Source organism: Drosophila elegans, unplaced genomic scaffold (assembly GCF_018152505.1).
Source record: "Drosophila elegans isolate 14027-0461.03 unplaced genomic scaffold, ASM1815250v1 contig_183, whole genome shotgun sequence".
Taxonomy (NCBI): domain Eukaryota; kingdom Metazoa; phylum Arthropoda; class Insecta; order Diptera; family Drosophilidae; genus Drosophila; species Drosophila elegans.
This window is the reverse complement of record NW_024545550.1, coordinates 12,753,182-12,775,592: the sequence shown is the minus strand read 5'-3', so window position 1 is coordinate 12,775,592 and position 22,411 is coordinate 12,753,182. Positions and strand designations below refer to the sequence as shown.

Sequence of the window (22,411 nt, the reverse complement as noted above, 5' to 3'; positions counted from 1 at the left end):
CCAAACTCAGGCGATGTATAGGAATCGCTGATATATATTACAAAAGAACTATGAATAAAACTGCAATTTGTTTTATTATTAACTAGTCGGTGCATTTTTAGCAATACATTGGAAGTTAGGTCTGAACTTGACCATCCAATATGGGATTTTCTGTTTCTTGGTGCACATTCGCGGAATCTTTAGACGCTTCATCAATGGTTTCAGTTTCTAGTGGCTTGCTGGCCGTGTTCGCCACTTCTGTAGAAGATTCTTTGCTATTGGCTTTCGATTCTTCTTCTGTTTCCTTTGCTTTTAGGGGTTCCTTGCCCTCATCTTTGGAGGGCACAACTTGATGCTCATCGGGTTCACTCTCCGGCCTCTTATCTGTGTCCTCAGGAAGTCCTTGTCCCTCTGAATCGCTGCCACTGGACTCAGATGCATCCTTTGGCTCCGGCTTCTTTTCTTCCCTCGGCTTCTTGGTCCGCTGTTTCCTCTTCTGCCGCTTGGCCCTTTTCTTGGCTGTTTTCTCCTCGGCCGCGCGTCGGTTGTCGTCCAACTTCTGCTGGAAGGCCTCGTCTGCAGCCTCACGGGAACTCTGATTCTGAATGTTCTTCTGGCGGGCGTATTCCTTTCGGCGTAGGTGACGATACACATGAAACTCGCCTGAGCCTGCTCCTGCACTGCTGCCCATAACATTCCGGACGAAAGTGGGCACCGAAGACATGTAGTCCCGTTCGCGACGCTGCTCTGGTATGATCACGGGCTTATCCTGGACATTAATAATCCTTAAATTAGGAAATTTACCCAGCATGCCTATCAACACTTACCGGGTTTTTCATGAGTTTCTCCAGCTTCATCCGCTGGAGATCTGTGGCGGTTTTAACAAATGGCCGTAGGGGTTTATCCTTGCCATCGGAATCACTGTCCCCAGATCCTGCATCCTTTTTTTTTTTCTTGGGTTTTGTTTCGGGCTCTTTTATCAAGTTTTTTATAAGCGACATTTTTGTATGCCAATAAAAACAGTATTTTGGTGTGACTGTTTTGCATTAACTGACAAATCCATTTCAGTATTTTACCAGACTTGCCGATGCTGAAAAACAACTGTTTTGTACTGTTAATTAGGCGAAGTTATGTTTTAGGTTCGTCAATTTTGTAAGAATCGAATCCGCCGACATAAGTCCGCCGTTTTAAAACGTTTGTGAACGCCATAAGTTCGCCGCAAAAATAACGCCGCGAAAACTTTTAAGATATACCACTGAGAATTGCAAGCTTGAAAGACAAGTAATAGATTTAGAAGCGTAGGTTTTTTTCGGAAATGAATTAAGAAGTTATACAACTCAAAATTTCAAAACAAAACTTAAATGCTGATTTTTAGAGGCTTACGCCACAAGAGTTTCAAGGTATACCACTTCGGAAGCCTAAAAGAAATGTAATGGATTTAGAACTGTAGGTTTTTGGACAATTTTCTGAAATTACGATTTTTTTTGGAAATTTAGAAAGAGGTTACATCGTAAAAATAATGGATTTAGGCTTCCGATTTCAAAGTGTTATACCTTGAAACTCTTGTGGCGTAAGCCTCTAAGCCTCTAAGCATCTGCATTTAAATTTAGTTTTGAAAATTTCAGTTGTTCTTTTTACGATATAACTCCTTAATTAATTTCCGAAAAATAGCATTACAGGAAAGATACCAAAAACCTACAATTCTAAATCCATAACTTATCTTTCAAGCATGCGATTTCGCAGTGGTATATTTTAAAAGTCTTCATACTTAGTTCTTTAAAAATCTGCATTTAAAACTTGGTTTGTTATTTCGGGCCGATTTTCTGAAATTTTTACGATTTCAGAAAAGTGTCATTTCAGAAAAGTGTCCAAAAACCTACAGTTATAAATACATTACTTTTCTTTCAGGCTTCCGATATCAAATTGGTATATCTTTAAAGACTTGTGGCGTAAGCCTTTAACAATCTGCACTTTAATTTTGTTTTGAGTTTGTTTTTAGTTTTTATTACGATTAATTATGTTTAATTTATGTCAATATGCCCTTAATTTTTTAGTTGGTAATCTACAAATTATTATTTAATTATGCAAGCCGAACGATTTTATATTGAAAATGTATATTTCGTTTTTTTTAGGTAACTTTTGTTATAAAGGAGCAAGCTGGTGCATCGGGTCACGGTGGTAGCTCCCATCTCTACTTTACAGAAAAAATACCGCGAAAAATACTAAGCCAGAGCATGCCGCAGCCTTTTTAGGGTATTTTCAAACTTTCAGCCGTTGGCCACTCTCTCAGCCGTCAACAACATAACGCGTTTCTAGCGGATCGGCCGAATTAAATCCTCGATAAGTAATGTGCTGAAAAGAACAAAACTACCAAAGACCCAATTGTCATTAGATGCGTACGAGATCGTTAGCCAAACAACAATCACGTTCACAATCGTCCAGAAAGACACTCGAAAGCGTATCGGAATCGAAGTGCCTGTCCCGAACTCGGCAAGCGGTTAGAGTTGTGTAACACGGGCCTCGCCGAGAAGAAGAAACGTGAACTAGAACTGGGTGTTGTTGCAGGTGAACCAGGAAGAGGAGCAGGAAAAGCAGATAGCATGGCGCTTGAAACGGAGGCAAAGAATTCAAATTCGAATCCGAGTGATGCGGCCGCAGCAGCAGCAACAACAAAGACCAGCGGCAAGGCCAAGGAGAACAACAACACGGTCGGCGGCAAAAAGAACCTGAACTCGCAACCGAATCAGCAGAATTCGAATCAGAACTTGGTCAATGGCAATGGCACGGTTGCCGACGGTCCCGCTGCGAAGAAGAAAGGTGCGTTCAACTTTACCACCCCCACCCCCACCCCCTTTTGCTGCCATGGAAACTGCTGCCTCAATATTTTATTTGCCGCAAATGTTCAATCACATAACAATTTTAACATTACGTAATGGCCTTTTTCGCCCCTATAATGCTTTAAAAGCGGCGCCCGTTGTCTATGACTGCCCCTCGCGTCCCCCTTTCGATCCTCTCCGCCCCCCTAAAAACCGCGTGCATTGCAATTGTAAATGTAAATGTGTGTGTATTGGAGTTTAGTGCGTGTGCGAGAGCTGCAAGTGTATTCCTCTCTATTTCTCTCCCCCTTTCTCTTCACATGGCAACGCACATGTTATTAACCCGCCGATGGCGGCTAAATGTTCATTAACCCCCCGGGCGGATTTCTTGTTGCGTTTAACCTACAATTAACACGTGCGCAGACCAAAATGCATGCACCTAACACACGCAAATTGCTCGACAATTATGTAAATCATGTTTTCTGTCCGCCAGACGCATCGCATCAGACTCAGAAGAAGAGTCTACACATCTCTCTCGCGCTCTCATTACTTATCACTTTTGCTTTCCCGCTCTCCCACTCTCTCATTCTCTCTGTCTCTCACAGTGCTGTAATCTAGTATATGACTGTTGAAATTAGCATGGCCGTGCTAAACCCATTTCCCCGAGAGATCGAAAGGAGATTGGAATATTCGTTGGGTGTACGGACTCCGAAAGATCCGAAACCATCGAACCCGGCCCCTTTGGCCTTATCAGCTCGCTTGCCTTATTCTGTTTGTTTTTCTGCCGTTTTGTTGTTTGTTCTGTGCCTGCCGGCGAACACAGAAACAGTGATCGGCAAAAGTTGGCGTACAAATGGGGTAATTGTTATGTAAAACCGAAGAACCACCTTTAGAATTCTACAAACTCTGAAAACAGATGTCTGGAACTCATTTGAATGTGTAACTTGTTGGCTGCTTTGCATAACAAACAATATGTATTTGGTGATACACTTTAAAATTGAGAGCTAAAACTTTAAAGAAAGTTTCAAAACTTAAAACATTAAATAATAACACTTTGTTTTATGTGTACATTTGTATGAAAATTGTATACAAAAAAAAAACCATTATAGCACAAGTTCTTAAGGTTCTTATCTATAAAAAATCATATGATTAAGAGTTGCGATCTTCATAAAATAATAATAATATTAATAAAATATATAACTTTGTTGTTACTCTATATTTCAGTTATTTGGTTTTCTTACAGCCCAAACTAAAATTAAATTGGTTAACATACGCTTTTTTATTAAATTTAGGAATTTAGAAATTGGTTAAATCTTTTTTAAACAAAAAAATATTGTAACAATTGCCTACACTTTATAAAAACCTACGTGAGCGAGGTGTTACAGTAAAGAACAGATTTCTAGAAATAATAGCCGGTCCAAAGTTCACGTTTTTCCATTCATCGACATCGTTACACAATGCTCCAGATGCTTATCCTAATATTGACTAACAAATTACACTTTTTGCTTCCTCCGCAGGCAAGAAGAACCGCAACAAAAGCCCACCCGAACCCACTGCCGTGGAGCCCGTGGAGGCGGCTCTAAGCAACGGACATGCCGAGAAGTCTGGTGAGAACGAATCCTCCGATGCCAATGCCAATGTGGAAAAATCGGAGGTCGTCGGAGCACCGGATGCCGAAGCAGATGCGGAGGACATCGACCTGGACGCACTGCATGACGTTGGAATCACGGTTAACATCAGCAGTCCCGGCTCGGACTTGCTTTGTGTGCAGCTTTCGAGCATGGAGCTGGTGCAGGAAATCCATCAGCTGCTCATGGACCGCGAGGAGACCTGCCATCGCACCTGCTTCTCGCTGCAGCTGGACAACGTGACGCTGGACAATTTCGCTGAGCTGAAGACAATCGAGCATCTGGAGCAGGGCTCCACCATCAAGGTAGTTGAGGAACCATACACCATGCGGGAGGCACGCATCCATGTGCGCCACGTTCGCGATCTTCTCAAGAATCTGGACCCGGCGGACGCCTACAATGGCATCGACTGCACCTCGCTGACCTACCTGAACACCATCACCCAGGGAGATTTGTTGGACAAGAAGAAGACGCGGCCGGACTCTGTGGATTGCACGCCGCCGGAGTATGTGACTCCGGGCGTGTCCGAACCGCCACTTCTGCCACTGCACCCGAATGTTAAGAACGCCAAGGGACCGCAGGCCCTTAAGGTGCTCACCACATCCGCCTGGAACCCGCCACCCGGTCCCCGCAAGCTGCACGGCGACCTCATGTATCTGTACGTTGTCACCATGGAGGAGAAGCGTTTCCACATCTCTGCCTGCTCCAAGGGCTTCTACATCAACCAGTCGACAGACGACACCTTCAACCCCAAACCCGACAATCCCAGCCACCTCAGCCACTCGCTGATCGATCTGCTCTCCCACATATCGCCCTCGTTCCGACGTGCCTTCCAGACCATCCAGAAGCGCCGCACCATGCGCCACGCCTTCGAGCGGGTGGCCACGCCTTACCAGGTCTACCAATGGGCGTCGCCCACATTGGAGCACACCGTGGACGCCATTCGCGCCGAGGATGCCTTCAGCTCCAAGTTGGGGTAAGTGCAATCTGAATCTGGTGATGTTCATTAAAAAAAAATTACAAGTTTAACATATTGTGCATTCATTTCTTGGTATATTTATTTGTGGACAATCAATTTTGGATAACGTAAAATTGAACAACTTAGTTTACCAACCAATTTATAAGTAAAACACCATTCATTTAACGAATATACATGCAAATATATATGTAAAGAATATATTTATTTATTTGTGCAATTCTAACTTAGAGTTGGTAAAATATTATGTTAGTTTTTGCGATATTTGTATTTCATTAATGGCTTCTCATCTTACCCCGCAATTTATTAATTTATTTTTGTCTGTTGCCCTCTCATCCCGCAGCTACGAGGAGCACATTCCGGGACAGACGCGCGACTGGAACGAGGAGCTGCAGACGACGCGGGAACTGCCACGCAAGACACTGCCGGAGCGCTTGCTGCGCGAACGCGCCATCTTCAAGGTGCACGGGGACTTCGTGACCGCCGCCACGAGGGGCGCCATGGCCGTGATTGACGGCAACGTGCTGGCCATAAATCCCGGCGAGGACTCCAAGATGCAGATGTTCATCTGGAACAACATTTTCTTCTCGCTGGGCTTCGACGTGAGGGACCACTACAAGGAGCTGGGCGGCGATGCAGCGGCCTTTGTGGCTCCGCGATACGATCTGCATGGCGTACGTGTGTACAATGCCGTGGATGTGGAAGGTTTGTACACACTGGGAACCGTGGTAATTGACTATCGCGGCTTCCGCGTCACCGCCCAGTCCATTATACCCGGAATTCTGGAGCGGGAGCAGGAGCAGAGCGTGGTCTACGGCTCCATTGACTTCGGCAAGACGGTGCTGAGCCATCCCAAGTACTTGGATCTGCTACGGCAGGCGGGAAAGCACCTGAAGATCCTGCCGCATGCGGTTCTCAACGAGCGGGACGAACCCGTGGAGCTGTGTTCCTCCGTTGAGTGCAAGGGCATCATCGGCAACGACGGCCGGCACTACATCCTCGACCTGTTGCGCACCTTCCCGCCAGACGTGAACTTCTTGAAGCTGCAGGACGTGCAGATAAGCAAGGAGCTGGTCGACATGGGCTTCCCCATCGAGCACCGCCACAAGCTGTGCTGTCTGCGCCAGGAGCTACTCGAAGCCTTCATCGAGGACCGATATGTGAGCTTTATTCGGATCGCCGCCGTGCATTTGCAGCAGCTGAATGCCAAGAAGCAAACTGAAAAGGCGGAGGAGAAGCAAGTGCCCGCCCTGGAAGGAGCGGAGTCGGAAACCAAAGTAAATGGAGCCGAGAAAGCGGCCGAGAAAGAGGAGAAGAAGGAGGACAAGGAGGAGAAGCAGCCCACTGCCAGCGACACAAAGACCGCCGAAGCCATGGTGAATGCCATCCGTGAGGCACAGTCCAATGTGGCCACGTCCAACGAGGTGCAAGCCGCCGAAGTTGTTAAGCGGGCTTGCGCAGCCGTTGGCTCTCTGAAGGAGAAGGAGTTCGACTTCCGCTTCAACCCAGATGTCTTCTCGCCCGGCATTCGCCACGTGGACGGCGAGGAGGGCACCTGCAGCTCGCTGGCCAAGCAGAAGGTGCTCGTACAGGAGGCCGCCGAGTTCCTGGTCCTCAAGCAAATACCCGCCTTCGTCAAGGAACACCTGGCTCACTCCTCGCCGCCGATCGATGGCCAGAGTCTGACCGAATCGCTGCACAGTCACGGCATAAACGTGCGCTATCTGGGCAAGGTCATCAAGATGCTGGGACAGATGCCGCGCATGGACTACCTGTACAGGATCGCCATTCTCGAGCTGATCGTGCGGGCCACCAAGCACATTTACTACACCTACATGCAGAACACAGAGCCACTGCACCTGTCTGCCGCCATCAGTCACTTCCTCAACTGTCTGCTGACCAATGGACCGGTCAATCCGGCCGTGAGCAGCGAGGAGGCGCACAAGAAGCGCGGCAATGGCGGCAAGCACAACAAGCACAAGTCCTCGAAGGGCGGCAAAGGAAGCCAGCAGCAGCAGCAGCAGTCGGCCGGAAACCAGAATGGCAGCTCGTCTGGCTCCTCCAATGGCTCGTCCGCCTCCGACTGGACACTGGTGACGCCCCGTTCGCTGTGGCAGCAAATCCGGCGGGAGGCCAAGGCCTACTGGGACTGGGAACTGGACTGCGACTCGATCGACACCGCGGTGTCCAAGTACGGCATCCTGCGGATCAGCCTGCTGCGTGCGTTCTGCCTCAAGGTGGGCATCCAGGTGCTGCTGCGCGAGTACAACTTCGAGTCCAGGCACAAGCCCACCTTTGGCGACGACGACATCGTCAACGTGTTCCCGGTGGTGAAGCACATTAGTCCTCGGGCCACGGACGCCTACAACTTTTACACCACGGGCCAGGCCAAGATCCAGCAGGGCATGTTCAAGGAGGGCTACGAGCTGATCAGCGAGGCACTCAACCTGCTGAACAACGTTTTCGGGGCGATGCACCAGGAGAACGGCTCCTGCCTGCGGATGCTGGCCAGGCTTAGCTATCTGCTGGGCGATGCCCAGGATGCCCTGGCCATCCAGCAGCGGGCGGTGATCATGAGCGAGCGGGTGAACGGCATTGACCACCCATCGACCATTTTGGAATACGTACGTGCTCAAGTTTTCCCTCATTAGTTTAAATAATCACTTAGTCTTACACTTTTACAGACACACTTATCACTCTATTCGTTTGCTAACGGCCATGTGGGCATGTCCCTGAAGCTGCTGTACAGAGCACGCTATCTAATGGTGCTCATCTGCGGTGAAGATCATCCCGAGGTGGCATTGATCGATGTAAGTTGAAGCACTTATTGTAATGGGAATGTGATTTAATTCGCAATTATCTGTTCCTCTTCTGTTACAGAGCAACATTAGTTTGATTTTGCATGCACTGGGTGAATACGAATTGTCGCTGCGATTTATCGAGCATGCCTTGAAGCTGAACCTCAAGTACTTTGGCAACAAGGCCATGCATGTGGCGGTCAGCTATCACCTGATGGCCCGCACTCAGTCCTGCATGGGTGACTTCCGCTCGGCATTGAACAACGAGAAGGAAACCTACTCCATCTACAAGTCACAGGTGGGTGAAGTCTACAAATAGTCCCGAAAAAGTCAAGCTAAATTCTACATTTATTTAAAAGCTGGGCGAGAAGCACGAGAAGACCCGCGACTCGGCCGAGTGCCTGCGCCTCCTCACTCAGCAGGCTGTGCTGCTGCAGCGCAAGATGAACGACATCTATTCCAGTGGCAAGCTGACCAGTGACCTGCCGCCCATTCACATCACACCGCCCTCGATGGGATCGGTCCTAGACATGCTGAACACAATCAATGGCATTCTGTTTGTGCAAATTAGGTGAGCAATTTGGTTTGGCCATAGGCAATGGTCACTACAACTCGTTTTCTCTCCCTCAACTACAGCCAAAAAGACATTGTCAAGGTGCGCAGCGAGATTGAAAAGCATTTCAAGGCCAATAGCGCCGAGAACGAGGTGAATGATGCCATCAAATCCATTGTGGCTGCTGCCAACAACAATGGAGAGGCCGAGGAGAAGACCTCGGAGGACATTAAGGAGCAGGCAGCAGCAGCAGCAGCGGGCACGCAGCTAACCAATGGCGATAAGGCCACGACCACTGAGGCGACTTCAAGTTGAACCCTCCGGAGGCAAAGTTAAACAATTGAAATCCCAAGAAGTCACAAAATTTGCCGCCTGTTCTTTGCATTGTCTGTCGCATCGTTAATCGTATTTTGGGACTGAGCAAAATTAAAACAACAATGTTTTGAATAACTACAGCAATGACCTACCAACTGCAACATCAACATCAACAACAACTACCAACATCGTAAAAAAACATAATTGTATATGTTTTTCTTAAAGGCTGCTCTTGTACTGCTCACACACATCGCATCGCGTCGTATTTAGGAATACGCATAGAAGATCCCGTATCCATTTGTGGTATATGGGCCATTAAAATACTTTTAGGCTTAGTCAAGCAAACTATCAGCAACACTATCAAGCATCTTAATCCAACGACCGAGTTCACCCCAAAAACCAGCTATAACACAAAAAGTAGACTTGTTTTCAAACACAAAGTCGTCTAGCTCATACACACATATATGTTTTGTTAACCATTTGCAAACCCGTCAAATGCCTTTTATAGTTTTAATCGATTGCACGTAATTGTATGAATTGTTTTCTGTTGAATCAACTTTACAACGAGTGCAACAACATATTTTACAATAACGTTAAGATGCGTACAATTGGAAAAAGAAACCAGAGAAATTATTGAATGATTACGTTTTTGTTATACAACTATCATATAGATATATATCAGAAAATATATATTATTCATATGTAATGCATACACTTTTGGGTCCTTGGTGTGTCAAGGGTCTCAAGAACATTTATTCATACGAACGAAATGGTTTTTTATTATTAAAAAGGTCGAAAAGCGATCAAATAAAAATGAAGAAGCTGCCAAGTTGATTTCGTATTTGAAAAAGTAGCAATTTTTGCACCTAGGTGTCTTTTGGGATGACACTAAACTTATCCGAACTTATAGTTAAATGATGGTTCAGGTGGGTTAATTATGTAGGAAAACAATACTGGAATGAATAGTCTTAAAATGCAAACTTATGAACATTTACAACTCGGCCGCGATTACTTCCGTTTTCTGCACTTGTTGCGTCCTTTTCGTCTTCTGCCCGGCGTTTTGCTTGGCGATTTGCCATTTTTGGCGGCTGCAGCCTGCTGTGGCTGACTCTTGGGCGTGGTCCCACCTGCTCCTGCGGTGCTCGCCCCCGAATTGGAGGTGTTGCTCTGCTTGCTGATCCGGTTGGCCGCACTCTGGCCACTGATCTTCTTCGACGGCAGCAGGTGCTGGCTGACCAGCTCCCCCAGGACACCCTGGTGCGCCAGCATCGAGAGGAAGGTGCACACGAACTTGTCGTAGTTGTGGGTGCGTCGACTGGCGTCCACCTTGAACATGTGCCGCCGGTCGTTTTCGTCGGCCAGGTGCTGCTCGTTGATGGCTATTTCGGTGTCCAGGTTCTTGAGCAGCGACTGCAGATCCCGTGCGGTGAAGGCGCTCGGCTCCAGTAGCGTGGTGGGCGTGTCCGGACGCTGTGAATCTCCGTTCCCCGATTCGCCCTGCTCGTCGGCTTTTAGGAGTTTTTGCAGAGTGCCGGACACAATGGCCTGGTTGGTGCGCAGCATCTTGAGCTTGTGGGTGATGGCAATGCGCCTGTCCGGCACCACGGCCATCAGGTTGAAGCGTATGTCCTGTTCACCGGTCGCTATGCCCAGCCTCTCCGCCATCACACGCCGGAACTTGTCCGTCCAGTCCTCGCTATCCTCCCAGCCCCCGTGATTCATGGGATACGGCTTGAGACCATCCAGTTCGAACAGCTGCCCGTTGATGGGCACGAAGCTGACGAAGTGGAAGGCCTCTCCGGTGAAGCGGCAACTGGAGACGCCGGCCCCGGTCCGCTCCAGGCGGCGCCGAGCCTGCGGCATTGCGTGGGAGTTGTGGGCACAGGCCAGCTCCGGAGTGTTGCCAATGGCCAGGCCCTTGTTCTCCGGACTCATGCCCTTGGTGTGGGCTTTCAGTCGACTCAGGGTGTCGCCCAACTGAAGGTTGTTCTCGTTGCAGTTCAGGAGGACGGAGAGGAGGGCGTGGGTGGCACAGCTATTGGGCACCACTTGCTGGGCAAAGAAAATGCTCGAAATCGCCTCCTCATCCTTGACAAAGATCTCGGCGGTTGTCTCGACTATTTTGCGCCTGGCACGCCGCTCTTCGATCCATCGGAAAAGGAAAATAAAGCCATAGGGGCTCTCAATGGGTTTCTGCAGGTCGTACACCTCCTCCACCTGAACATCGTGACCTGAAAGGGATAAGTGTTTCATTGGCTTATGCAGGGCTTGGTTTGGTTATCCCAACTTACAGCCAAAGTCCTCGAGCAGCAGGGTGAAGAGACCGGGATCAGATTCGAGTTCCAGCCATCCATCCGCCAGTTGGGCCATGGGCATGGCTCCAGAAGCGGTGGCAAGGAGCGAATTGTTTGTAGTCGCCGGTGTCGCCTGTGGGACATTGCCTCCTCCAGCGGCGTTCATGGTAGAAAACTTGTATTCTTTATACCAATCGATTCTTGGAGCGGAGTTTGCTTAGTTTACAGTGGCACAACCAATTTAAAAAAATTACTTAAAGATTGCGTTTTCATGAGCGATACTTGCAAATAGTTTGTATTGTTATGGCCACTCTAGAGATATCGATATCGGCACGAACAGTCGGCTAAGCCCTGCCAACTTGTTCCAATAGGCCTGTCAGCCCGTTCCCCGACAGCCCTGTCAACTTATCGCAATGGGCAGACGTCATGCGCCACTTCACAAAAGTTGACGGTTAAAGACCCGGGCTATTCAAAATCAGAACAACAAATTTTCAGCTCATGGCATGGCAAAAGAATGATGATTTCGTTAGTTGACGCTTATTTCTTCCACGTAAAGACTGAAATTGACTAAAAATCCGTTGAATTATTTATCTGTTAAAAAGTTAACATATTTCCTTTAATGTTAGTCGGGTTTTTTCTGGGGGAAAATGTATCAGAATCAACAAAGCTTGGACATAAACCATATTTGATCACGTTTGTAGAACATGGGTAGAATTGGTTTTTACAATCGAACACCCATGACCCAAACCAATTAAGCAATTTACAGCACTGCAATTTGAATTCAAAAGTAAACCGCCAAGAACGTTAGTGCAACATTTAATAAGATATAACATTTTAAGTAAATTAAGGTAAAGAAAAAGATTTTCGATAGTTCGTCAATGTTCTTGAGTTTTTCTAAGAAGCTTGCAGTAAAGGAATTTACATTTGCTCGAAATTTTAGTCCGTGTTTTAGGACAATAAATACGTTTTTGATACCGAATTCCTTAATGTTGTCTTCCTGCTGGAACCACGAACCGAGCACAAGGAAACGCAAAGAAAACCTGATGATCAATACTTCGCCAACCCAATTTACAAACATCCGAATTGAGGGATATCCCCGATATATTTATATTCGACATTTATGATAACTGTATAGCAATAAATATTTTCAAATACGGCTTTTTGTTTTGTTTTTCAAACTGTAGCATATACATCAAGTTCAAATATATATATTCGTTTATGTAAATACATTAATAATATTTTGATTTTGCAACCAAACGTCTTGCTGTTGTATGGTATTGGTATATGCTGCCCTAAAAGATTTATACATTTATTAAACTCCTTGTATAATAATAATAATCACATCTATAGATTTGTTAGAGCTTTAAATATTTGTCTTAGTTATGTCCATTTATTGTAAGCACGTTGAAACACATTTATGTATATGTTCATCTGTAGACGAGTAATGCGTGGAGAGAGAAGTCTCTGATAGTTTGTTATTTCTGGATGTGAGACTCGCAGAGATAGTTCCTCGGTGTGGGCTAAAATCGATATAATTATGGTATCTAAGTACGCACTCTACGCACATGCGAGTCGAACCGAATAGAAGCACTCTGGCGATGACTCTGAAGGACTAGCTGCCAATGTGAGCTCTGCTTTCCATACAATGTCAAGCGAATTAAATTACTTAGAAAGCTGGTTGTGGATTAACTACTTGTATGTCTTGGTTACGCATATGTATGTTTCGGTTATGATCACGTTTGTACACTTAAACACCCATAAAACTTGCAAATGTGTTTCTAAAAATCCCATTTCACACTGAACATTTAAAACGAAATAAATCGGGTCTCGGTCGGGCGCCTACTGCGATGGACTGAGTCGAAATTGTATATATATATATACAATATATATATATATATGTATCTCTTTAGGTATCTGGTAAACTCTAGTTGGCTGCTGCCGCCTCTCAGGGCGGACAGGAAAATCCATCAAAATATTATGTCTTTATAAGCGACTATTTAGTTTTGAATCAATCGTTTGATTTTCGCTAGTTCAGCATGGTTTGTATTTTTGTTTAATGTTTTTTGTTATTATTTTTTGGGCTCGTATTTTGATCTTCTCTCTCTGGGTTGCATTACCGATTTGTTTGTTATTTTCGATTTTCGATTTTGGTTTTTCTTTTTAAACGCACACAAAAAGACGTTAGGAAAACGCTGGGCGGCAGTCTGGAACTGTCCGCTTAAAGCCCGATCTCCCGCATCGCCCTGTACAAGCAGGGGTTCTTCAAGCACTCCCGAGGACCCAGCTGCCTGCCCGGGGATCCCCGCAGGATCATAAGGATGGAGCGGGCCGCCGACTGGCACTCGTTGCTGTCACCGCAAACGCCGTCCGCCTCCGCCAAATACTGATAGTCGCAGGCCACCTGCGAGGCACCCTGTAAATTAAAATGAAATTTAAATGAGTATAAACTATAATAAATATCTCATGGTAACCAGTTCTGAAACAATTTAGCAGAAGATCTAAGGCTGCTCTTTAAAAGGTGTTGAACCAAGTCAAAGTTTAACTACTGGTTGAGCTAAAAAATTTGACTGGTTAACTTTAAAAAATTAGTCTTTTATCAGTCTTTTAGATTTTGAGTGCCACATCCAGAAAACAAAATTCCCAAATTTTTAGGAAAAAGTTCAAAATAAAGTAAAAAAAAAAGAAAATCAGATATATTGGAAACCCTTTTGGAACGACCACTTACACATAGATAGCATATCTGGTGGACGCCGCAGAGTGGCAGGAGCTCCTGGTTAATGTCGCCGGAGATCAGATCCACTCCGCGACAGCGCTCCGCCATGGATTCGATGATGGGGCACTGGTTGGAGCCCACTATGTAGTTCTTGTTGCCCAGGTAGGCATCGTTGAGGGTTTCGTAGGGAGTGCTGCCCAGGCTGAGGGCCTCGTCCATGGTGTTTGGCTGCTCGGGATAGCGCAAGTAGCCACTGCGCTTCTTCTTTTCCATGTCTTTGGGGGGCTTTGCATCCCTTTGAGGATTTGGAAAGTAAGTGATTTCGCACAGAATCATTTAAAATTAAATTGTTAGCTCTTACTCTGCCAGTTCTTCGGGCTGCTCCTTCTTCACCGACTTCTTGGCCTGCCAGTAATTGGAGTCCAATGCGTTCTCCTCCGAATCCGGTTCGATGGCATTGCGCATGAGGTGGTTCTCGTTTTCCACCGACTTTCTTAGCCTGTCCAGGGCACGGCGCATCTTCTCTAGACTGTAGGCGGTGGCCAAACGGGAGAGGACATGCTCCTTAATCCTGCGAATGTCCTCTTTGCTGCTCAGCCCCTCGTGGGCACCCGTGTACTTGATGGTCTCGTCGATAATGAAGTCCTCGATGGACTGCAGCTTCTTGTCCATGCTCTCCAGTTTCTCGACATCGAAATCAAGCTTCCTTTTCTCCGCCTCGGAACTCTCATCGTCGTTGTCGTCATCATTATTGGTGCTGCTGTCCGTTTCGCTGCGCTTCTTGTGGTCCCTGTAAGGATACGAGAGCAATTGTATTAAATTTGAAAATCAGAAAGGAAGCAAACGTATATGTAAAAAACAATGAGCTATGTCGATTTTCCGCTGATTTTATTAGATCAATGGATTTTACGTACAAACTGACAGACGGACAGACTCTCCAAGTAATGCTGATCAATAAAATATGTACTTTATAGGTTCGGAAATTAAGTTATAACACCCTCTGTATGCGCACATTTACATAAATTTTTAACTAACTCATTCTTTTGGGCGGACTTCTTCTTGCGATCTAATCCAAAGTACTGCGACCAATCGATGGACTTCTTGGCCCGGAGCATTAGGTGACCCACAGTGGGGGCATGGAGATGTTTGGAGCCACCATTTGTGCCGGACAGACTGGCAGCAGCCCGCTTCTTCTTGCGCCGTCGCTCCTCCGCCTCCTCCGGCTCCAGGTCACCCTCGCCATCCTCCTCGTCGAACTCGTCGTGGTCATCCTCGTCGGAGCTCTCCTCACCCTCCTCGTCGTGCTCGTCCGCCTCCGGATCCTCGGCGTTCTCGCCATGCGCATGCTCGCTGCGCTTGCGGTGGCGATACTCGGGTGACATGCCCGGCACCACATGACCACCATGATGTCCGGCATGACCGCCATGCTGCACCATTTCGCCAGTTTCCGGGGGTGGAGATGTGGAGGTGTCCTTGGTTGTGACATTCACCCGCTGGAAGTTGATCTCCAGGCGCATATCGCCCAATGCGGTGGCCGTCGCTGGCGGGGATTCAGTCTGATGGGAGGTGGAGGTGGCCTTGGGCTGATCGTCCGCCGATCGCTTGCGTTTCTCCTCGGCATGTGACTTGCTGTCGCCCGGCTTGCCAAACAGCTCGCTCAGCTCCTGGGCCACTCGCTCATCGGTTCGGCCCAGCGGGGAATCCGGGTGCGAGTTGCTGGTGCTCCTCTTGGCCACCGGGAAGCGCTTCCTCTTGTCACCGTTGTACGGCAGCCACGGGAGAACCGGATAGGAGCGCTTCTTCTGCATCAGCAGGTAATACGGCGGCACTCGCATCCGCTTCTTCTGCTCGAACAATTCGGCATCCTGCTGCTCCGGCTCCTGTTGGCCTTTGGCCTGGTCCAGGTGGCGCCACCACTGACGCACTGCATCCCGATCCCGGGCTTCCTCGATCTCGTGTAGGAACTGCTCCGTCAGCTCATTGTGTGCGGGCTCAGCATTCAATGGCTGGCTCTCACGCTCACGGAAAGCCGAGGGTAGGGGTCCATCTGGAAGAGATTCGGGGAAAGGTTATATCTGGGCCCGGCTCTGTATTTTACAGAATTTATATTTATTTATTGGAATTGATAATATAAAGTTATGGCTTAAACGGTTCTTATAACTTGTGCTGAGCAAAATATTAGTATAGAGAATTTGTTAATTTACACAATACAAATTTAAAAGGATTGAAGTACTTTTAAATTTATTTATCTATTTAAAATATAGGTAAGACATAAGATAAATTACTATGTAATATCGATAGTAGAGAAGAAATATGTTTCTATGCAATGGTTGGTTGGCTTTCAAAATATTTATTGATTCTAAACTAAACACATCGTTGCAAAAGAAATAAAAAAATACAAAATCATATAATCTTGCTTTAAAGGTTGTTAGTATAGCCTATAACGTAAGTTTAAATTTTAAAAATCTGCCGATTTTCTGTGATTAGTTTGCCCAATCAATGAGCAATGACTTAGCTTTGACCTTGGGAAAACCAACAAAGAAGACTGTCGATAAATCTTGGCCATGCGTGTTGTGTGAGGGGCATGCATCAAGTTGTTGGGCTGGCCATTAAATCAAATGACAGGAAGACGGACAGGCAGGATCTGTCGGTCCTGAGCCGCTTCCAGTTGATTGCATTCATCATCGGGACTGTGGAGCAAGAACCCATCCTCCCACTCACCACTCACAAGTTAATCGGAGCTAAGTGGTTTTAGCCAGGCCATTGTTGGCCTTATCCACTCCATACTCCCACTTCCACTTCCACTCCCACTTCCACCATTGGCGCCTCAAGTGGACACATGCTCGCAGTCACACATAGATATCTACAGTTTGGGTCAGCGTTATAGCACTTAAGGATTAGACCCATAAATTATTTTCGGTGATTCGCATTCAAAAGGAACCGCTTGAGTGAGGTGCTAAAACTTATCCATTAGTGTGGTCCTAAATCAAGCTTTTCCTAAAAGGATTGTTTTTAAAATTCGGGGTTCATCTCATAAAAGCTTTGGACTTACACTTAACATAAAAATATGAGTATTGTTATGCTTAAAATGCATAATCAACATTTGTGTGGAGAGCAACTAAATAAAAATATACAAGTGTATATGTTTTTTAATATTTTTATTTTTTTAGTAATAGTTTGCAATTGATTTTCGAAATGAATTTGCGAAATTCTTTCAAAATAAATGTTCTCAAAATATAATACTTATGACATCAAAAATAATTTAAACTCAGTGTGATAAATTACAATTTCAAAATTTCTGTTAGGATCTAATACGTACATTGGTTGTATTTACAGAAATGGCGATTTATTTCCTTGGTAATTGTTAATTGTTTTATTAGATTATATTGATTAACGCAGGTTATATGTGCATTGTGGGATTATAAACTAAACTAGTCAACAAACTTTGGCGAGAATCTAATAAAATAGTGCGTGGTAAGGTACTTATTTAACATCAGCAGGGCTAACTTTTTATATTTATATATTTAAATATATGACGGGATGCAGTGCTATTTAAAGGACCTCCATAGTGAGTATCCATTTCCTAGTGCGTGCTTTTGTGTGCTCATATTCTTTACTTACCGAACTGCTCGTCACGTTCCCGAAAAGAGGAGAAGCGCTTTCTCTTCTCATCGGCCAGCGGCAGAATATTCGCGCCCAAGTCTCCGCCGTCCTCGAATCCCAGTCCCAGTCCCAATCCCAGACCCAAGCCCAATCCCAGGTTGTGATCCGGACCGTAGTTGTCCTCGTCGCGTTCTAAGTACTTGCCAAGTGCCTTATTAACTCGATGGCGATTCCGATTCCTACTCTTGCCAAACAAATCGCCATCTGTGCGGTTTTCAGGGGGGTGAGGTGTTGAGGTGGTGTGCCCAAAAGAGAAAAGAAACAACGGTACATGTGACAGTGACTGGGACTGTGTGTGGGGGAAAGTCCGGAAAATCTGTGCTTGGGGTTTCGGCAATCCAAGGCACGTGCACTCCACATGCGGGTCTCCTACTCCTCCAACCTCCATCCTTCCTGTGATTGATATCACGTTCAGATTTCGACCACGACTTGCGTTTATATAATCTCGATGTCTCGATACATGCAGATGACAGCCCAATCCAAACCCCAGTCACATAAATCGAATAATGATAACATTTGAGCATATCATTAAGTTGGCATATGGATAAGGCTGCATGGTTAAACAAGATTGCTCCGCCCCAAACATACATTTCTTGTACATCTTATGAGTCTCATAACTTGTATTTTTCTTGATTTAAAGTTGTTCTGGGGTTTTTACTTGATTTAACACTAAATAATTTAACTACGCAATGTATTTTATGCTTAAGGCACACTAAAACTTGCTGGTCATGCCCGAGTAAAAAGTTAAGCTTCAAACTAAAATCGCAACTTGAATTTAAAGATCTATTTTAAAAGATTTATTTAAAGGCTCTGGCATTGTTAAGTTCAACCGACAAAAGTTTTTGAATAAACACAAATAATAAAGACGTAGAATGAAAAAAATAAGGATAATAATACCAGTCTTTAACAATCATTTATTAATTATGTTTTTTCTAATTTTCTTTAACCAAAGCAAGATAATAGCCTAGCAAATATACAGGAACGGTCTAAATATTGATATACCTTCTACAAAATAAATAAGAGAGGCTAAAAGGTGCCGCCTTGCGTTAACTTGAAGGTTAATCAAAGTTGAAATTTCTTGGGGGAATTGCTTGATTAACTTATGCCAGTTAACGTGTGCGCAAAGGTGAAGGTCTCCACGGTTCCCTAAGGGAAACCAATTTCCCGACAAGATTTTTACTCGCCCCCCCACTCCACTTTCCCCACTACTCACCTTCGTCCCAGTCATTCAAAGAGGGTGGTGGCGGAGCATTCAGCGGGTACTTGGCCGCCTCCCGCCGATGCAGCTCATCCACGGCCGCCTGCAGCGAAAAGGCGGCGGTGCGCTGTGGACTCGCCTGGATGCACTGCATCACCGCCAGCAGCAGCGCCACCATCGCCGTCAAGGGGACCAGCGAGGTGGCACCTCCGGGGCCTACAAATCGGTTGGCCATTGGACTCGCTAGCAACTGCCTCCCACTCAATAAAATGCGGTTCTAAATCTGCAATAAATGGAAATATAATGATTAATTTATAAACACATGACTTTTTTTGTTTAAATTACAGAATATTTATTAAAGAACATTTTGATATACTTAATATACAAAAACTTTGTTCTGAATGAACTTAATACATATAAAAAACGTTGTTATAAAAACCGTAGAATAAGCTTTTTTATTTAACTTTTTTTGGCGACATTTGTTATTAAAATGATTGTATTATTTGATCGATATAAAAAACAGTAAAATAGCTATTTTTCTTACTTTTTTTGCGAGCAAAATCATGAACATGACAAAAGTATTTGGTCAATACAAAAACCATTATTACCTTACATAAAACAGCCTTGAATAGAACGTTTTTTCACAGGATGGCTTAAAAACAGGGTTAGAGAAAAACCAGTTAAAACGCTTGAAAAAAAAGGTATTTAAACTGGTTTTAATGCCCGACACGTTTCCGACAGGTGCGTAACAAAGTTTTAATTACATTTGCACTTTAAAGTGAGTACCTTTCCTGGCATGTACGTATGTATGTGTGCCAGAGTGTGGGTGGGGTGTTGGTTGGTACTTGTGGTTGTGTATCAGGTGTCATCTTTTCGCGGCCACTTGATGGCGTGTGAAATTCCATATTTGGCCGCTTAATTATGCAAACGAGCAGCTGTTCCCCGAATTCCGGGCTGCAAAAGGTATTTGAATAATCTGCCCATCACGGCAGACTAACTAATGAAGCAAATCCCTCAGTCTCATGCATATACAAAGGATCCTGGCCCATATATAAATCAATAAAATTCCAATGTGCCAGCAAATACCCAGCATCCTTGGCAAATGAAAGGGGGTTGGGGTAAACTTCATCGCAGCACTTGTATTTTCTCCCGGACTTTCTTTCAGCATTCTTGGCCGCTGACAAAAGGCAAGCTTACAATTATGGGAAAGTTGAATTGCTGCTCGGATGCCAACTGCCATTGAAATGCCCATCCCGTCTCTAATTCTCCGTTTTATCCACTTCTTCTCGGTTTTATGGTGACGCACATAAGTATGCTACGCATTCCTTATAGCAGAATATATGCCTTGGAAGGAAAATATATATGGTAATCACATAGCCACTCCCACTCCCTCTTCCACTCCCTCTTCCACTCGCTCTTCCACTACCACTTTCCACTTATCGCGTACCTGTGGCCACGTTTTCTTTTCATTTTCCCCCCATTAAATGTCAAGGCAGCCGTCGCTTTTCATTCGACGTTCTTTGGCTTTTCCTGCGCTTCTCTATGGCTATGGCTATGGCTATGGCCACTCCTGCTCTGGTGAAGAACCCTATTTGCGTCTCGCCTGCAGCTGTTGGCTCGTTTCTGCCCCTTTCATTGTATTATTGCTGCTTGGCTGGCTTTTGTCTAAGACAAGGAGTCCCCTAGCTGTTGATGTTTTTGTGTCTGTTCCCCGGCTCTAATCCAGATTAAACGCAGCTGCATAAAGGAGATTTCATTTTCCCTCAATTGCAATAGTTTCGCTAGGGACTTGCCTGTTGCTTGGGGTGATGCGGTACCGATAACTTAAGCCATCGTCTAGCTTATGGAAAACACAAATTGTAAAAGAAAAACTAAATATTACGATACTTCAAAGAAGTTCATAATTATTATCCCTTAGATTAAACCTTTTAAAAATTGTACTTGTATAGTCAGAACAAACTAATATTTAACCAAAATATCTTATTAACATATATTTTATCATATAAGCATAAGGAATGCCAAATTATCAAAACTGAAAGTCTGTTCTCATTCTGCGAGGTTTAATGAATAATCATTTAAATCAAGTCTTCTTCCAATTAGAAATTCTAACTAACAAAGTTATTGTTGGCGACGATTAATATGATTTATGGCTTGAGTGGAGAGCAGGACTTATGATTAATGTAAACTACTTTCTCTAAAGCAGATGCCTTCAATTCATGAAAACTTAAATCTATAGGCGCACGGGGCGTATGACTAATATTGATTAATGCGAGCAGGACATATGATTATTATAAATACATGGCCTTTTACAGTTTAAGCCTAGCAGTGCACATTCCTTTGATTAAGGAAATGAAAACCTAAGTTGGCTCACATCTTGAATGTCGCACGGGGCGTATGATTAATATTGATTGATACCGCCGTCGCCTTTGGTTTACTACATCAAACGATAAAGTCAGAGCTAATAATATATTGAGTTTCAATGGAACAAACGCTCTTTCTTGCCAATCAGATTTCCAGACCCAACAAATGCGACCCAGCAGGGCATTTAAATTAGCGCCCTAATTGAATTTGTCGCAGCAACCATGGATACTACTACTCTATACATACAAATATACTCTATATATATATCCATGGGTCCTTTTGCGCCAGAAAAAAGATCCTTTTCGGTAGAATTGGGCCAAATTGAATCGGGCTTTTTGCCGGCGACTAAGTGAATGCATGCTGTCAGCAGAGGAAGCGGCTAATTAGGGGGCCGGGAAAAGCTTTTTGGCTTAAAATATTTAAAGCCAACGAAGGAGATGTCCTGTGTCCTGTCCTCGGGGAAGTTGCCAACTTGTTAGCCAACTTTTCGCGAGCATGTGTATGTATCAGTTATTCAGGAAAGTGCCCGAGGTATTTTGTCAACAGGCCAGCAAACAATTCATCAGCTCCGTTGTCCAATTAGTGAATGCGGAGAGTTGCAAATAAATTGTACGCAATTATTTTGCTTCATTCTTTTCCTCCCACACACAAATTTACCTCTATATATGTATATATATATATACACACGCCCACCCGCGAAATCAATGGAAATGGAAAATCCTGTACAGCATTTGCGTAATTTTACCACCGCACACAAACACTGGCCAAAAAGTTTGCACTTTTCTCAACTCACTTGGATTGGTTTGACTTTTTTGTTTGTTTTCGCGACGTTCGAGTGCAGTTTTCCGTGGGAATTTTTCACTATTTGCCAGACACTTTTCACAACATGGCGTCACGCCTACGCCAACGCCAGATGGGAAACGCTCGTCGCTGCCAGCCAGTAGCCACTGTACCTGTGCCCAGCTCTGTGCTCAGCCAAGGCGGAACCAAGAGTGTCGGCCAGTCTCCGGAGCTTCCATGTTTTATACGGGACCCACGAGGGCCGACAGGACCCGAAGCTCGCCGAGAGAGAGAGAGCCTAGTCGTCGTGTGTGGGAGTTGCAAATCGGGAGGTGAA

The 22,411-nt window shown here is 45.2% G+C and overlaps 4 protein-coding genes across 6 annotated transcripts; 1 reads left to right on the top strand and 3 right to left on the bottom strand.

Annotated features, from left to right (window-relative positions):
• Positions 1–55: 55 nt before the first annotated feature.
• Positions 56–994, bottom strand: LOC108141333 (PRKR-interacting protein 1 homolog). The gene is made up of 2 exons (XM_017264616.2): positions 807–994; positions 56–748 (listed from the first exon to the last, which is right to left on the bottom strand). The coding sequence occupies exons 1-2, from the start codon at positions 978–980 to the stop codon at positions 116–118; spliced, it is 807 nt and encodes a 268-aa protein (XP_017120105.2). The 5' UTR covers positions 981–994; the 3' UTR covers positions 56–115.
• A 1,245-nt stretch (positions 995–2,239) lies between these two features.
• On the top strand, positions 2,240–9,886 carry LOC108141397 (protein clueless). The gene is made up of 8 exons (XM_041707254.1): positions 2,240–2,476; positions 2,545–2,796; positions 4,313–5,399; positions 5,743–8,023; positions 8,084–8,209; positions 8,280–8,495; positions 8,557–8,768; positions 8,834–9,886. Exons 2-8 carry the CDS (start codon positions 2,580–2,582, stop codon positions 9,063–9,065), a joined length of 4,371 nt encoding a protein of 1,456 aa, XP_041563188.1. The 5' UTR covers positions 2,240–2,476; positions 2,545–2,579; the 3' UTR covers positions 9,066–9,886.
• LOC108141398 (ubiquitin carboxyl-terminal hydrolase calypso) lies at positions 9,758–11,657 on the bottom strand. The gene is made up of 2 exons (XM_017264753.2): positions 11,357–11,657; positions 9,758–11,296 (listed from the first exon to the last, which is right to left on the bottom strand). Exons 1-2 carry the CDS (start codon positions 11,523–11,525, stop codon positions 10,074–10,076), a joined length of 1,392 nt encoding a protein of 463 aa, XP_017120242.1. The 5' UTR covers positions 11,526–11,657; the 3' UTR covers positions 9,758–10,073.
• A 785-nt stretch (positions 11,658–12,442) lies between these two features.
• LOC108141449 (uncharacterized protein DDB_G0286299) lies at positions 12,443–22,274 on the bottom strand. 3 transcript variants are annotated; one of them, XM_017264848.1, is made up of 7 exons: positions 22,088–22,274; positions 18,949–19,216; positions 17,694–17,939; positions 15,108–16,119; positions 14,434–14,862; positions 14,085–14,367; positions 12,443–13,772 (listed from the first exon to the last, which is right to left on the bottom strand). In XM_017264848.1, exons 2-7 carry the CDS (start codon positions 19,166–19,168, stop codon positions 13,578–13,580), a joined length of 2,385 nt encoding a protein of 794 aa, XP_017120337.1. In that variant the 5' UTR covers positions 19,169–19,216; positions 22,088–22,274; the 3' UTR covers positions 12,443–13,577. The 3 variants fall into 3 exon arrangements, with proteins under 3 accessions (XP_017120337.1, XP_017120338.1, XP_017120341.1); XM_017264849.2 differs by lacking the exon at positions 22,088–22,274 and adding an exon at positions 19,542–19,562; XM_017264852.1 differs by lacking the exon at positions 17,694–17,939.
• Between the last annotated feature and the right edge of the window lie 137 nt (positions 22,275–22,411).

Excerpts from the sequence above, each read along its gene's own strand:
- LOC108141333 (XM_017264616.2), bottom strand. The coding sequence starts at position 980 with ATGTCGCTTATAAAAAACTTGATAAAAGAGCCCGAAACAAAACCCAAG. Across the intron at positions 749-806 it reads AGAAACTCATGAAAAACCCG|GATAAGCCCGTGATCATACC; the intron begins GTAAGTGTTGAT and ends ATTAATGTCCAG.
- LOC108141397 (XM_041707254.1), top strand. The coding sequence starts at position 2,580 with ATGGCGCTTGAAACGGAGGCAAAGAATTCAAATTCGAATCCGAGTGAT. Across the intron at positions 8,024-8,083 it reads CATCGACCATTTTGGAATAC|ACACACTTATCACTCTATTC; the intron begins GTACGTGCTCAA and ends ACACTTTTACAG. Across the intron at positions 8,210-8,279 it reads CCGAGGTGGCATTGATCGAT|AGCAACATTAGTTTGATTTT; the intron begins GTAAGTTGAAGC and ends CTTCTGTTACAG.
- LOC108141398 (XM_017264753.2), bottom strand. The coding sequence starts at position 11,525 with ATGAACGCCGCTGGAGGAGGCAATGTCCCACAGGCGACACCGGCGACT. Across the intron at positions 11,297-11,356 it reads GCTGCTCGAGGACTTTGGCT|GTCACGATGTTCAGGTGGAG; the intron begins GTAAGTTGGGAT and ends TATCCCTTTCAG.
- LOC108141449 (XM_017264848.1), bottom strand. The coding sequence starts at position 19,168 with ATGGCCAACCGATTTGTAGGCCCCGGAGGTGCCACCTCGCTGGTCCCC. Across the intron at positions 14,863-15,107 it reads AAGTCCGCCCAAAAGAATGA|GGACCACAAGAAGCGCAGCG; the intron begins GTTAGTTAAAAA and ends GTATCCTTACAG. Across the intron at positions 14,368-14,433 it reads CAGCCCGAAGAACTGGCAGA|GGATGCAAAGCCCCCCAAAG; the intron begins GTAAGAGCTAAC and ends AAATCCTCAAAG.